The sequence below is a fragment of the Cherax quadricarinatus genome, chromosome 28 (genome assembly GCF_038502225.1).
Source record: "Cherax quadricarinatus isolate ZL_2023a chromosome 28, ASM3850222v1, whole genome shotgun sequence".
NCBI classification, from domain to species: domain Eukaryota; kingdom Metazoa; phylum Arthropoda; class Malacostraca; order Decapoda; family Parastacidae; genus Cherax; species Cherax quadricarinatus.
The window spans coordinates 19,650,739-19,667,793 of record NC_091319.1 but is presented as its reverse complement, the minus strand read 5'-3'; the positions used below and the strand labels follow the sequence as shown (position 1 = coordinate 19,667,793).

General features: G+C 40.3%; 1 protein-coding gene across 1 annotated transcript in view; it reads right to left on the bottom strand.

Annotated features, from left to right (window-relative positions):
• Positions 1 to 17,055, bottom strand: part of LOC128693322 (short transient receptor potential channel 4-associated protein) — a 123,745-nt gene that overhangs the window by 34,832 nt on the left and 71,858 nt on the right. The window contains exons 12-13 of the mRNA XM_053782944.2: positions 10,426 to 10,516; positions 6,911 to 7,057 (exon numbers count right to left, since the gene is read on the bottom strand). Coding sequence (XP_053638919.2) covers positions 6,911 to 7,057; positions 10,426 to 10,516 — 238 coding nt within the window. The remainder of the gene's footprint in view (positions 1 to 6,910; positions 7,058 to 10,425; positions 10,517 to 17,055) is intronic.

The window sequence follows — 17,055 nt, the reverse complement described above, 5'->3', positions numbered from 1 at the left end:
CAGAATGTAGGATTGCAGATGAGCAAGGATGTTTTAGAGTGGGTAGGGGATGTGTAGATCAGGTGTTTACATTGAAGCATATATGTGAACAGTATCTAGATAAAGGTAGGGAAGTTTTTATTGCATTTATGGATTTAGAAAAGGCATATGATAGAGTGGATAGCGAAGCAATGTGGCAGATGTTGCAAGTATATGGAATGGGTGGTAAGTTACTAAATGCTGTAAAGAGTTTTTACGAGGACAGTGAGCCTCAGGTTAGGGTGTGTAGAAGAGAGGGAGACTACTTCCCGGTAAAGGTAGGTTCTCAGACAGGGATGTGTAATGTCACCTGGTTGTTTAATTTATTTATAGATGGGGTTGTAAAAGAAGTAAATGCTAGTGTGTTCAGGAGAGGGGTGGGATTAAATTATGGGGAATTAAATACAAAATGGGAAGTTACACAGTTACTTTTTGCTGATGATACTGTGCTTATGGGAGATTCTAAAGAAAAATTGCAAAGGTTAGTGGACGAATTTGTGAGTGTGTGTAAAGGTAGAAAATTGAAAGTGAACACAGAAAAAGAGTAAGGTGATGAGGGTATCAAATGATTTTGATAAAGAAAAATTGGATATCAAATTGGGGAGGAGGAGTATAGAAGAAGTGAATGTTTTCAGATATTTGGGAGTTGACGTGTCAGCGGATGGATTTATGAAGGATGAGGTTAATAATAGAATTGATGAAGAAAAAAAGGTGAGAGTGCAGTGAGGTATATGTGGAGGCAAAAAATGTTATCTATGGAGGCAAAGAAGGGAATGTATGAAAGTATAGTAGTACGAACACTCTTATATGAGTGTGAAGCTTGGGTTGTAAATGCTGCAGTGAGGAGGCGGTTGGAGGCAGTGGAGATGTCCTGTCTAAGGGCAATGTGTGGTGTAAATACAGTGGACCCCCGCTTAACGATCACCTCCCAATGCGACCAATTATGTAAGTGTACAGTGGATGGACCCCCGCATACCGATGGCCTTACATAACGTTAAATCCGCATACCGCTACATTTTATTGCTAAGATTTTGCCTCGCATACCGCTAAAAAACCCGCTCAACGCTGTTCGTCCGAGACACGTCTATGTGTGGCCTGAGCCACGCTCACATGTTCCGCCAGTGGCATTGTTTACCAGCCAGCCTCCGCGGTAACATCCAAGCATACAATCGGAACATTTCGTATTATTACAGTGTTTTTGGTGATTTTATCTGCAAAATAAGTGACCATGGGCCCCAAGAAAGCTTCTAGTGCCAACCCTACAGCAATAAGGGTGAGAATTACTATAGAGATGAAGAAAAAGATCATTGATAAGTATGAAAGTGGAGTGCGTGTCTCCGAGCTGGCCAGGTTGTATAATAAACCCCAATCAACCATCGCTACTATTGGTGGTACAGCTGCTGCTGCTGCTGTAGCACCGTCAGCTGCTGCTGCTGTTGTACCACCGTCAGCTGCTGCTGCTGCTGCTGCTGTAGTACCATCTGCTGCTGCTGTAGTACCGTCTGCTGCTGCTGTAGCATCGTCTGCTGCTGCTGTAGCATCGTCTGCTGCTGCTGTAGCACTGTCAGCTGCTGCTGCTGCTGTACCACCGTCAGCTGCTGCTGCTGCTGTAGTACCATCTGCTGCTGCTGTAGCATCGTCTGCTGCTGCTGTAGCACTGTCAGCTGCTGCTGCTGCTGTAGCACTGTCAGCTGCTGCTGCTGCTGTACCACCGTCAGCTGCTGCTGCTGCTGTACCACCGTCAGCTGCTGCTGCTGCTGTACCACCGTCAGCTGCTGCTGCTGCTGCTGTAGTACCGTCTGCTGCTGCTGTAGCATCGTCTGCTGCTGCTGTAGCACTGTCAGCTGCTGCTGCTGCTGTAGCACCGTTGTTGGTGTGGCTTATTGAGAATACCAAGAAACAATTAACCCCAGAGGATTTGCCACCCAGGATAACCCAAAAAAGTCAGTGTCATCGAAGACTGTCTAACTTATTTCCACTGGGGTCCTTAATCTTGTCTCCCAGGATGCAACCCACAGCAGTCGACTAACACTCAGGTGAACAGGGAAAAAATGCCTGGAACTAGTGCTCATATTGGTGAATTTAAAGCCAGCAAAGGTTGGTTTGAGAGATTTAAGAATTGTAGTGGCATACACAGTGTGATAAGGCCTGTTCTGGAAGAAAATGCCAAACAGGGCCTACAGTACTCAGGAGGAAAAGGCACTCCCAGGACACAGTGTCTCATCAGTCATTGCTGCATCTTCAATAAAGGTGTCATTTATTCTTCATTTAGTAGAGTAGTACATGCACAATATATATTGTGCATGTACTACTATACTATTGTGCATGTATCCTTCTCTTTGTGTGTAGGAAAATGTGTATTTCATGTGGTAAAATTTTTTTTTCATACTTTTGGGTGTCTTGCACAGATTAATTTGATTTCCATTATTTCTTATGGGGAAAATTCATTCGCATAACAATAATTTCGCATAACAATGAGCTCTCTTGCACGGATTAATATCGCTATGCGGGGGTCCACTGTATTTATGTAAGTGCGTTTGTACGTGTATGTTTGGGGGTCTGAAATGGACTAATCTACTTCACAATATTCCTTATGGGAACAAATTCGGTCAGTACTGGCACCTGAACATACTTCTGGAATGAAAAAATATCGTTAACCGGAGGTCCACTGTACAGTGGACCCCCGGTTAACGATTTTAATCCGTGCAAGAGGGGTAATTGTTATGCGAAATAATCGTTATGTGAATGAATTTTCCCCATAAGAAATAATGGAAATAAAATTAATCCGTGCAAGACACCCAAAAGTATGAAAAAAAAAATTTTACCACATGAAATATACATTTTCCCACACACAAAGAGAAGGATACATGCACAATAGTAGAGTAGTACATGCACAGTATATATTGTGCATGTACTAGTCTACTAAATGAAGAATAAATGACACTTACCTTTATTGAAGATGCAGCAATGACTGATGAGACACTGTGTCCTGGGAGTGCCTTTTCCTCCTGAGTACTGTAGGTCCTGTTTGGCATTTTCTTCCAGAACAGGCCTTATCACACTGTGTATGCCACTACGATTCTTAAATCTCTCAAACCAACCTTTGCTGGCTTTAAATTCACCAATATGAGCACTAGTTCCAGGCATTTTTCCCTGTTCACCTGGGTGTTAGTCGACTTGTGTGGGTTGCATCCTGGGAGATAAGATTAAGGACCCCAATGGAAATAAGTTAGACAGTCTTCGATGACACTGACTTTTTTGGGTTATCCTGGGTGGCAAATCCTCTGGGGTTAATTGTTTCTTGGTATTCTCAATAAGCCACACCAACAACGGTGCTACAGCAGCAGCAGCAGCTGACAGTGCAGCAGCAGCAGCAGCTGACAGTGCAGCAGCAGCAGCAGCTGTACCACCAATAGTAGCGATGGTTGATTGGGGTTTATTATACAACCTGGCCAGCTCGGAGACATGCACTCCACTTTCATACTTATCAATGATCTTTTTCTTCATCTCTATTGTAATTCTCACCCTTATTGCTGTAGGGTTGGCACTAGAAGCTTTCTTGGGGCCTATGGTCACTTATTTTCCAGAAAAAGCACCGAAAACACTGTAATAATACGAAATATTCCGATTGTATGCTTGGATGTTACCGCGGAGGCTGGCTGGTAAACAATGCCACCGGCGGAACATGTGAGCGCGTCTCAGAAGAAAATCGGTAAGCGGGTTTTTAAGCGGTATGTGAGGCAAAATTTTTGCAATTAAAGTAAGCGGTATGCGAAATAATCGCTATGTGATGCCATCGTTATGCGGGGGTCCACTGTATTATGCAGAAAACTCGGAGTGTGGAAATTAGGAGAAGGTGTGGAGTTAATAAAAGTATTAGTCAGAGGGCTGAAGAGGGTTTGTTGAGGTGGTTTGGTCATTTAGAGAGAATGGATCTAAGTAGAATGACATGGAGAGCGTATAAATCTGTAGGGGAAGGAAGGCGGGGTAGGGGTCATCCTTGAAAAGGTTGGAAGGAGGGGGTAAAGGAGGTGTTGTGGGCGAGGGGTTTGTACTTCCAGCAAGCGTGCATGAGCATATTAGATAGGAGTGAATGGAGACGAATGGTATTTGGGACCTGACGAGCTGTTGGAGTGTGAGCAGGGTAATATTTAGTGAAGGGATTCAGGGAAACCGGTTATTTTATATAACCGGACTTGACTCCTGGAAATGGGAAGTACAATGCCTGCACTCTAAAGGAGGGCTTTGGGATATTGGCAGTTTGAAGGGATATATTGTGTATTTTTATATGTAGTATATACTTCTAAACTGTTGTATTCTGGGCACCTCTGCAAAAACAGTGATTTTGTGTGAGTGAGGTGAAAGTGTTGAATGATGAAAGTATTTTCTTTTTGGGGATTTTCTTTCTTTTTGGGTCACCCTGCCTCGGTGGGAGACGGCCAACTTGTTGAAAAAAAAAATTGTTTATTATTTCATATTAGATGAACTGTGATAGACAAATAAGCCGTAAAGTTGACGATAGCGAAATATTCAAGTAGTATTTTGTCCTGTCTCCAGACAAACTCTCTTTGGCCGCCACCACATGACATATCAGGTTTCTATGTTATTTATATTGTTTATTATGTCATATTAGATGAACTGTAATAGATAAATAAGCCATATATATGATATTAGAGAAATTATTCAAGAAGTATTTTGTCCGGTCTCCAGACAAACTTTCGTCCACCACCGACACCGCCCATACCACTACATGAATTACATATTTAATTCATCATTTTAGAGTATATATCAGGTTTCTATGTTATTTATATTGTTTATTATGTCACATTAGATGAAGTGAGATAGATAAATAAGCCATAGAGTTGATATTAGCAAAATTATTGAAGTACAGAATTACAATGGAACGGATTAATTGCATTTCAATTAATTTAAATGAGGAAAATTGTCTCTGCAAACAAGCGAATCCAGTTGCGAGCAAGGTCATGGAACGGGTTAAATTCGCAAGGAGAGGTTTCACTGTACTAACACAGCTGAAGACCACCCACACTGACTAGCTGGAGGTAAGGTATACAACATTATTTTGAAAGAAAATTATCAAACTTCCTTTCTCAAATATACAAGTTTTTTCCTCACTCTATGTGGGTTTGCATTATGCCAATCAGCTATTATGCTATATCCCATTGATATCATAAATTCATTATATGCAATATATATTAGTTGTATGTGATCAGTGTTAAACTGAAGATTTTTATAATGTGGAATTAAATTTTAACCCTTAAACGGTCCAAAGAGATCGACGTTCAAATTCGTAGTGCTACAAAAGTAGATCTACTTTTTTTTACATATTTTGAAATATAACAAAAAAAAAAGTAGATAAATACCGACACGTTTTCAAATGTAAAACAAAAAAGATCTACATTTTTTTACATACTTTCAGATGTTGAAAAAACGTATATATACGTTTGGACCATTTAAGGGTTAATAGCCTGTTGAAGTGCTAAATAAACTACTACTTTCAACAAACAGGCTGTATCCCACTGAGGCTAGGTGGCTCAAAAGGAAAAACAAAAGTTTCTCCTTTTAAATTTAGTAATATATACAGAAGAAGGGGTTACAAGCCTCATGCCCCCGCCATTTTAGTTGCCTCGTACAACTTCCCCATGGAGATAAGCAGAAATAAACAACAAGAACAAGAACTAGTAAGAAAACCCAGAGGAGTATGAGTATGCATATACGTATGTGTGTGTACATGTATGCGTAGCGTGACCTACGTATAAGTAGATGTAGCAAGATGTACCTGAAATCCTGCATTTTTATGAGACAGAGAAAAGATACCAGCAATCCTACCATCATGCAAAACAATTACAGGCTTCCATTTCACACTCACTTGGCAGAATGATAGTACCTCCCTGGACAGTTGCTGTGTACCAACCTACTCCCAAGGTTAAATAAACTATAATGGTTAAAACAAATTAGATGCAAAATTCAGATATCCTTAACCAAGACACCCCAACTCATTACATCATTTAAGCATGGTTTGCTATTTGGTGAAAGAAAATCTTAAGTGTTTTGTTGATGCCACTGATGTAGTGACAACATGGTATAAACAAGTAAAGTCATCCAGATAAACTGATTTTTTGCCATAGATCTTGAATGCATTAGTTCTGCTTTAATTCAATTGCACTGCAATTTTTCCTTCTGCCTACCAGAGTCCCTAATACACTTTGAGTGTCAAATATAATGCAGTAACTGGCAGACAACTTTTTTTTTTTTTTAACAACAACTGTGTGTTTGACACTTGTCTGAACCACAAGTAGGAGTGATGATAATCTTAATTTTGGGTGAGGGCAATTACTGTGTATCATAACCTCTTATTAATGGAAGCATACAGAGAATATCTAACAGACACATGAAACATTCTGAAAAGTGATTCCTTTTGTAATCCTGCCAGCATTTAGCATTGCTTACACAAAAATAATTAAGAAATTGCTCAGGTTTAACCCTTAAACTGTCCAAACGTAGATCTACGTTCACATGCGTAGCGCTCTGACCTTTATTTTCCCCATTTGAAAGCATGTAAAAAAAAAAAAAGTAGATCTACGTTCAGAGCCGCCCACACGTGGACATAGATCTACGTTTGGACAGTTGAAGGGTTAAACAACTGTATAAAAGCAACACAATACTACTACTGGCTGCAATTTTCTTCATGAGAGAGTTAGTATGAGAAACAATGAAAGCCTCTCCTGTATAAATAGTGATATTACACTTAAAAAAAAAAATTAAAATTAAGAAATGAAAAGTGAATTTTAATATGTAATGTCATTGTATGGCATCTGGATAAATTAAACTCCTTTTTATTTCAAGCATTAAAATACATTTATAGTCAACTTACTTTAGGATCCGTAGATATAATGCTGTCTAATCTACGATAAGCTTCTACATTAAATTTGAGCAGTTCTCCAAGAAGATCAAAGGTAGACTGTAATACCTCTTTTTGACTTGGTCCAGGATCACACTGCAGTAAAGAGCCTGCCAGGTGCTGAAAAATAAAGCAAGTTCTAAACTCTTCAATAATAAATGTAGAGCATTTTTTTTTTTTAACACTGAGGCAGGGTGACCCAAAATAAAAGAAACACTTTCACCATCATTCACACAATCACTCTTTGCAAAAGCACTCAGAAACAACAGTTTAGATGTCATTCTAAATAGCCAATATTCCAAACCCCTCCTTTAAAGTGCAGTCATTGTACTTCCCACTTCTAGGACTCAAGTCCAGCTAACCAGTTTCCCTGAATCCTCTCACAGAATATTGCCATGCTCACATTCCAACAGCTTGTCAGGTCCTAAACACCATTCTTCTCCATTCATTCCTATCTAACATGCACATACATGCCTGCTGCATGTGTGAGCCACTTGCATACAGAACCTCTTTTACCCCCTCCCACCATCCTTTCCTAGGATGACCCCTACCCCTCCTCCCCTCCACTACAGATTTATACACCCTGCAAGTCATTCTATTTTGCTCCTTCCCCTCTAAATGACCAAACCACCTCAACAACCCCTCTGAGTAATACTTTTAGTAACTCCACACCTCCTCCTAATTTCCATACTATGAAGTCTCTACGTAATATTTACACAACACATTGCCCTTAGACATGACATCTCCACTGCCTCCAGCCTCCTCCTTGCTGCAGCATTTACAACCCATGCTTCCCACCCATATAAGAGTGTTGTACCACTATAGCACTCTCATACATTCCCTTCGTCTCCATGGATAGTTTTTTGTCTTCAGATACCTCAATGCACTACTCACCTTTTTTCCTTCATCAAATCTATGGTTAACCTTGTCCTTCATAAACCCATATGCTGACAAGTCTACTCCCAAATATCTGAACACATTCACTTCTTCCATACTCCCTCCCTCTAATGTGATACCTAATTTTTCTTTACCCACCTTATTTGATACCCTCATCACCTTACTCTTATCTATGTTCACTTTCAACTTTCATCCTTTACAAGCATTTGTGGCAGAGCAGTGTAGTGTGTCATGTTGGGAACCCTGACAGTCTCCCTGCAGTGGGATCGAATTCTGCTGACTGTGATTTTACTTTGTATATACCTGCTTGTTTCTGCATGGTGCATTGATACCACAGTATGGGAAATGGGCTCTTCCTTAATTAAGGCACAGTCAAAGACGAGGCATTTACAAAACAGCTATGCTATCTGTGTGTTTTCCATATTTGGAGGTGTCAGTATAATGGGTACATTTTTTTTAAACACCAGCTATCTCTTATCAAGGTACAGCGATGCTAAAATGGAAACGCTTTCATGACCAGTCATTTAATAACTGTCTTAGTACAAGTGTACAGACCTCATATTCAAAATGACCCTTCTAACAGAAACATCCCCATCCCTCCTGAAAATGAGATGAGGATGTTTTCTGAATCCCTACACAAATGTTATCTTGTTCATACTTCAACAGCATGTGAAGTCATAAAAACCTCTTGTAAGGATGAATCTACCCAAGCCTACCCTTGATACTACCAGACACTGATACAAACCTGTTGGATGCTCTCAAAACCTTCTTTACCCCTCAATCCTTCTAGGGATGAGCACTACCCTTCCATTCTTTCACCCCAGATTTACATACCCTCTTGGTCATCCAATTCTGCTTCATCCTCTCTAAATGCCCAAAGCACCTCAACAACCCCTTCTCAGCCCTATGAATTATACCTTTGGTAGCCGCACGCTATATTCTAATTTCTACAATATGAATTTCATGCATCAGATTTACACCAAACATTTTTCTCAAACCTGATATCTTCACTGCCCTTAGCCTTCTTGCTGCAATGTTTAAAGCTCATGCTTCACATCCATATAAAAGTGTTGGCACCACTATACCCTGGTGCAGTCTCCTTTTTTACCTCTATAGATAAACTTCTTTCTCTCCATAGAAACCTTAACACATCACCTACTCTTTTTCCCTCTCATTTATTCTATGGTTCACCTTGACTTTCATAGACCAATCTGCCAACATCTTCATGCCCAAATATTTAAGTACATTCACTTTGTCCAATGTGATACTCATTCTTTCATTGTTAATACTTTTTGTTACTCTCATCATCTTCCTCTTTTTCTATATTCACCTTTAATTTCCCTCTTCTACATATAATCCCAAATTCCTCCATCAATATTTGTAACTTTACAGAATCTCCCAGAGCCAGTAACTTAAAATCTAGCACCAGTCTCCAACACCCTAGCATTCATTTCTTTTACCCCACCTAAAAACATGTTAACTATAGTAACAGTCACACATGCACAATCACATTTAATGAAGGAGACTTGCCACCTGTAGCTTTATCAATCCTAATGCAGAGACAGCTGAAAAACACAGTATAGGCACTCCTCACTTAATGACCGAATTCCGTTCCTAAGACTAGGTCGTTAAGCAAATTAGTCGATAAGCGAGAAGCATCATCATCGGAGTTATCAGCAGGGTTCTCAGGAGCTGTAGAGGGCCTGGATAAGGGAGATGATGGCGAGGAAATGGAATGACTTGTAGTGGTAGGGGTTCAGGGTGTAGCTTTGAGAAGAACCCAATTAGTGTGGTCTGCTTTGTAATTTTCTTTTTTTCATGAATTTCACGATAGCATTGTAAAAGTTCATCCATTTGCCACTCCACCTTCATCAGCCATTCAACATTTGGGTCGATACCCTCTAGTTCTAATATAGCTGCATTCACTTTCCAGAACACACCAGCTAACCCCTTTACAGTGAACTTTTGCACTTCTTCCATTCTTTCCTCTTCTCCCTCTTCCAAGTGCTGCTGCACTTCCAACTCTATTAAATAATCTTCGTTAGTTAGCTCTCCCTCAACATGTTACACTAATTCTTCAATATCTTCCACTTCAACATCTAAATTAAGCATGGCGCACTGTCGTTTCCGCAACCAAAATTCTTGTATAGCATACAATACGAACTGGTCGGAAAGATGGTCATAAGTCCGCATGGTTATTAAACAGGTAGGTCAATAAGTGAGGAGTGTCTATCTACCTAACATGAGATAGTACACCCACTGCAGTACATCTCACTTCTCAAGTCACCTGACAGCAGTGTTATGGATGAGAAGAATCAATCTAGCTGGAAAACTCATATAGCAGGACAGTAGTAACTCAATGGATGGCTGCTGTCTGCCAACTATCCTACTACCTCTAGTACCTCAAGTACATTATCACACAAAAAATCAGCCATTGGTACCATAAACTCTAGTTTCAGGCAACACACTATCTTAAAAATGTTAAATGTTGAAGTTCATCATATATACTTTCATATACTTAGTAACTAAAGAGCCCTAATAAGGAATTATGAGATGAGGCTATCTGGCACCAAATGAAGTAGCAAGCTTACCTTCAAGAGACCTCTCCTAAGTAGGAATACTTGGTCAGCATAGGGATTAGCACTTCTTAGATAACTTTCAATAGCTCTTGAAAACCAAAACCTGCAAATTCATGATCAAAATTTATAAGTTTTGCAAGATATTTAATTCACAGAAAATAGTTTACACTTAAAACGGCTCTTCCAGTGAAGATTTACATTAATTCAGTAAATTCTTAGTAATTCTCCAGCTGTCATCTTAGACTCCATAATTTTCTGACTTCAAAATGACATTTCCAATGTGGCAAGAGGGTCGAAGAAAAATCCTAAATAAAGTTTGAGAAATACTTATGCTACGCTGGTAAACTTCAAAATACAGTGGAATCTTGGGATATGAACTTGAACAATTATGTAAGTACTTTTGTAAGTGTATTTTTAGGGGTGTGAAACGGATTAATCTACTTTACATTATTCCTTATGGGAACAAATTCGTTCGGTACTCGAACAGATCGGCACTCGAACAGCCTTCTGAAATGAATTAGGTTCATATCCCGAGGTACCACTGTACAGTCAAATTCCAATTATCATACAGGTTATTTTCCAGAAAAATAGCTTTAACTGAAATGAATAACATAGGGCAAAAATACGATTATGTTTCTTGAGTCTACAAACAAGAATTTTTGATGTGTAAATAGCATGCTAAAAATAACTAGCCTAGACAGGACTTGCAGCAATGGCTTTATGCTGGAAAATTTCAGATTCAGGAAGGATACAGGAAAGCACTGGCTTGGTAATAGAGTTGTGAATGAGTGGAACAAACTCCCGAGTACCGTCAAAAGGCTAAGACATTGCATAGTTTTATAAATACGTTAGATAAGTACACAAGTGGGTATGAGTTTGACCTGACTAGCTTGTGCTACTAGGTCAGATGCCGTGCTCCTTCCTTAAGGGAACGTGACCTGACCTGGCTAGCTTAAGGCAGTGACGCGAAGGTAGAATTGGACCTGCCTCGCATGGGCCAGTAGGCCTGCTGCAGTGTTCCTTCTTTCTTATGTTCTTAAGTGTGTAGAGAGTGTTGATGTGGCCTTGTACAATACCTGTGTAAACATGTGGCAGGAAGTATTCAGCTACCACCACAATTACCTGCCATCAACGACAAGATCAGTAAAAATGAACCACATTTCCTCACCAAATAGTACTAAACATACAGGAACTCACCACAAGTATATACCATACAAATATTTACTAAATGTGAAGGTATTTAAGAAAGTAATAATCAAGAAAAATGCAGTAATATGGTAATAAAATGAAGCTGGATGCTCTTGATTCTTAAAGGCTAGGATGGCTTGAGCCATCCTAGCCTACTCCCAGTGGTGTGGAGGGCCAATACAGGCCAATATGACATAAGCTGTGGTGACACTGTGACCCTATAAGCACTCGAACAGAAGCTATTTTGTTAAAGTTAAACCTCAGCCAACATCACATCTTCATGAAACAACTATCATTTAACAACTTATCACACTCTTATTATCAATTGTCAACATATTCAACAATTTTAAAATACAGCTGAAGTGGGTACATAACTATTACCCCTTTCAGGGTTGGTGCCATACTTGTACGGCTTTGAGAGCCATGGTCAGTGCTGTACTTGTTTGTGTAAATTCTAGCGCCTTCAAATCAAGGGGAAGAAAGCTGGTAGGCCAACATATGAAAGAATGGGTCTGTGTCGTCAGTGTGCGCAGTATAAAAAAAAAAATCCTGCAGCACACAGTGCTGCGATTTTGCAGTGTATTTTCATATGGTATTTATGGTTGTATTCTCGTTTTCTTGGTTTCATTTAACAGAATGGAAGATACATTACAGAAATAGAGATGATTTTGATTGGTTTCATGATGAAAAGTACCTTGTAATTAACCTCAAATTAGCGGAAATGTTTGATTTTTGCCGATGTTCAAGAGTAAACAAATCACACCACACGTCCAATACACGTCAACTGGTGAGTCTAATATTCTTTCACAAGTGCACTGATATTATTTATATCCTTTTTACAATAATGTGAGAATAAAAATTCAAAATGGAAAGCAAGAGTAATATAAGAGAGGTCTGGAGACATGACTAATGAACAGAGAAAATGTTATTTTAATGCCAGGAATGTCTGTCTTGCTTAATCTAGACCCTATTTTGAAATTGGCATCTTTTGAAATTTGTGTGAAATTGGTCAAATTGCCAATTTTTGAACACTTCACTGGGTAGTTGAAATTGGTAAATGGGAGGTTCCTTGTACTCATTTGATAGAACAAATAGAGTTCTAGCACAATAGCTATGATTTTAGTTGACTAGAACATTGGAACTGGCAAAAAATAGGGCTCCAATTGGGCGAAATCGCCGATGTGTAAATATCGCCGAGACCGCTAACTTCGCAAAAGCACAGTTCCGTAACTTTTCCATCAAATTTCATAATTTTGGTGTCATTACCATTGGGAATAGATTCTCTATCATTTCATGATTTTTTTTTTTTTAATTTTTTTGACCCTGAGAGTGAGGTCGGGATCGGGGCTCTCGACCCTGAAAGGGTAAACACGGGACTGCATGATTACGGCACAATTAGCTTTTATGACTGTCTCCCAGATCAGTTTTTCAAGTTTACTTTTCACATGATCAGTCACTTTTCCTGTGAAATAATATTTTGTTAAAAACCTTTTCTCTGGACAATATAAATGGGCTAAGAAAAGCTAAAAAGAGCTGCATACAACTACATTAGGTCAGAATTGGAAAAATGTAGTGGTAGTGTTATGTTCACACCTAAAAGTACCATGTAGATAAGATAGGTTCCAAGACATGCTACAAATGCCTCTTATAGCCAAGAGATATGAGTTACTTTTTTTAGAGACTGAAAACACTTAACTATATCCTAACTAGGTGATAGGGTCGAGAGGCCCTCTCCTAAACTTGTTCTCAGGGTCGAAGATTTTTCGGGAAAAAAAAAAAAAATTCTTATGAAATGATAGAGAATCTTTTCCTGATCATAATGACACCAAAAGTATGAAATTTGTTGGAAAACTTACAGAATTATGCTCTCGCGAAGTTAGCAGTCTCGCCAATGTTTACACCGGCGATTCCGCCCACTTTGAGCCCTATTTTTGGCCAATTCCTGTGTACTAATCAGCAAAAATCATATTTATTTCGCTAGAACTCCATTTTTTTCTATCGAATGAGTACAAGAAACCACCCATTTACCAATTTCAACTATCCAATAAAGTGGTTAGAAATTGGCAATTTTGCCAATTTCACACAAATTTTAGAAGATGCCAATTTCCAAATAGGGTCCAGAATAAACACGAAGGACATTCCTGGCACTAAAATAACAAGTTCTTTGTTCGTTAGTCATGTCCCCAGGCCCCTCTTATTTCTTTTGCTTTCCACTTTGAATTTTTATTCTTACAAAAAAATAGAAGATTTACTGTTATGCAGACTACTGCATTAGTGTAGAAATGGTATAAATAATATCAGCGCACTTGTGAAAGAATATTAGACTCACCAGTTGACGTGTATTGGACGCTTGGCATGATTTGTTTACTTTTGAACTTTGGTAAAAATTGAACATTTCTGCTCCTTTGAGCTCAATTTCAAGGTACTTTTCATCATGAAACCAGTCAAAATCATCTCAATTTCTGTGTCTTCCATTCTATAAAATGAGACTATGAAAACTAGAATACAACCATAAATACCATATGAAAATACAGTGCAAAGTCGCTGTTTTAATCCAAAAACACGGTCAAAGTTTTTTTTTCTCATTACGCACTATGTGCTGCAGGATTTTTTTTATACTGCGCACACTGACCACAGAGACCCATTCTTTCATATGTAGGCCTACCAGCTTTCTCACGCTAGATTTGAAGGCGTTAGAATTTAAACGTACTAGTACTTCAATAACCCTGGTGCGTAAGCCGTGCTAGTACGTCGTAAACCCTGAAATGGTTAATGATAAGAAGTTTAAGGTTTAAGCTATGTACAAATCTTGCTTGGTAGGATGTTCTGTTTCCTAACTGCTCTAAGGCTGTATTTTAAACTTCCAGCTGTACTTGTGTTCCTGTTTCCTTGGTCTCAAAAACTCTACCCCATCCACCCTATAAACTCCTCTCATTATTTTGTAAGTCATGTATCACCCCTCATTCTTTTGTCCTCTAATGTCATCAGGTTTAGCTCCCTCAGCCTCTCCTCTTAGCTCATACCCCTTAGCTCTGGGACCAGTCTCACTGCAAACCCCTGCTTTTTATCCAGTTTCTTAATGTCTGGTGCTGCATACTCCACTATGGGCCTGACACATACTGTATATAGTGCTGCTAATAAATCCTTGCTTAGGTTTCCGAAAGCTTTTTTAAGTTTCCACACTCTTCTACATACATGCGCGTGCACACGTGTATGTGCATGTACTCACCTAATTGTGGTTGCAGGGGTTGAGACTCAGCTCCTGGCCCTGCCTCTTCACTGATTGCTACTAGGTCTTCTCTCTCTCTCTGCTCCCTGAGCTTTGTCATACCTAGTCTTAAAGCTATGTATGGTTCCTGCCTCCACTACATCACTTGCCAGACTATTCCACTTCCTGACAACTCTGTAACTGAAGAAATACTTCCTAACATCCCTGTGACTCGTCTGAGTCTTCGGCTTTCAATTGTGACCCCTTGTTTCAGTGGCCCCTCTCTGGAACATCCTGTCTCTGTCCACCCTATCTATTCCCCGCAATATTTTGTAGGTCGTTATCACGTCTCCCCTGACCCTCCTGTCTTCCAGTGTCGTCAGGCCGATTTCCCTCAATCTTTCTTCGTAGGACATTCCCCCGAGCTCCGGAACTAACCTTGTTGCAAACCTTTACACTTTCTCTAATTTCTTGATGTGCTTGACCAGGTGTGGGTTCCAAACTGCATACTCCAGTATGGGCCTGACATACACTGAGTACAGTCTTGAACGATTACTTACTAAGGTATCAGAACACTATTCTCAGGTTTGTCAGGCACCCATATGCTGCAGCAGTTATCTGGCTGATGTGTGCTTCCGGAGATGTGCTCGGTGTTATGCTCACCCCAAGATCTTTCTCCCTGAGCGAGGTCTACAGTCTTTGGCCACCTAACCTACACTCTGTCTGTGGTCTTCTTTGTCCTTCCCCAATCTTCATGACTTTGCATTTGATGGGGCTGAATTCAAGAAGCCAGTTGCTGGACCATGTGTTCAGCCTGTCCAGGTCTCTTTGTAGTCCTGCCTGATTATCATCTGATTTGATTCTCCTCATTAATTTCACATCATCTGCAAACAGGGACACATCTGAGTCTATCCCTTCCATCATGTCATTCACATATGCCCAAAATAGCACTGGTCCTAGGACTGACCCCTGTGGGACTCCACTTGTTACAGGCACCCACTGTGATACCTTATCATGTACCATGACTCACTGTTGCCTCCCTTTCAGGTATTCTTTGATCTATTGCAGTGCCCTTCCTGTTATACTCGCCTGATCCTCCAGCTTCTGCACTAATCTCTTGTGAGGAACTGTGTCGAAGGCCTTCCTGCAGTCCAGGAAAATGCAATCAACCCACCCCTCTCTCTCATGTCTTACTTCTGTTACTGTCATAAAACTCCAGAAGGTTTGTGACACAGGATTTTCCTTCCACGTATCCGTGCTGGTTGTAGTTTATAATCTTGTTCCGTTCCAGGTGCTCTATCACTCTCCTGAAAATCTTCTCCATGACTTTGCATACTATACACGTCAGTGACACCGGTCTGTAGCTTAAGGCCTTGTTTCTGTCTTTCTAAAAAATAGGGACTACATTTGCCGTTTTCCATACCTCAGGTTTTGTGTGTGTGTGTGTGTGTGTGTGTGTGTGTGTGTGTGTGTGTGTGTGTGTGTGTGTGTGTGTGTGTGTGTGTGTGTGTGTGTGTCTGTATGTGTACTCACTTAAATGTGGTTGTAGGGGTCGAGACTCAGCTCCTGACCCCACCTCTTCACTGGCCGCTACTGGGTCCTCCCTCTCCCTGCTCCATGAGCTTTATCATACCTCATCTTAAAACTATGCATGGTTCCTCTATCCACTACATCACTTGCCAGACTATTCCACTTCCTAACAACTCTGTGGCTGAAGACATACTTCCTAACATCCCTGTGACTCATTCGAGTCTTCAATTTCCAATTGTGACCCCTTGTTTCTGTGTCCCATCTCTAGAACATCCTGTTTCTGTCCACCTTATCTATTCCACACAGTATTTTGTATGTCGTTATCATGTCTCCCCTGCCATTCCTATCCTCCAGTGTCGTCAGACCGATTTCCCTTAATGTTTCTTCGTAGGACATTCCCCTTAGCTCTGGAACCAGCCTTGTTGCAAACCTCTGCATTTTCTCTAATTTCTTGACGTGCTTGACCAGATGTGGGTTCCAAACTGGTGCTACGTATTCCAGTATGGGCTTGACGTACACAGTGAATAGTCTTTTGAACGATTCCTTACTTAAGTATCAGAATGCACGCACGCATGCTCTTACGCTACGTGTGTGTGTGCGTGAGAGTGTGTGGGGGCTGCAGTTGCCAAGTCCTAGCTCCTTGCCCCTCCTCTTAGGACTTGCTGCTTGACGAGATTCACTTCCTTCTGGCTTCATTGGCATTATCATACCTGCTC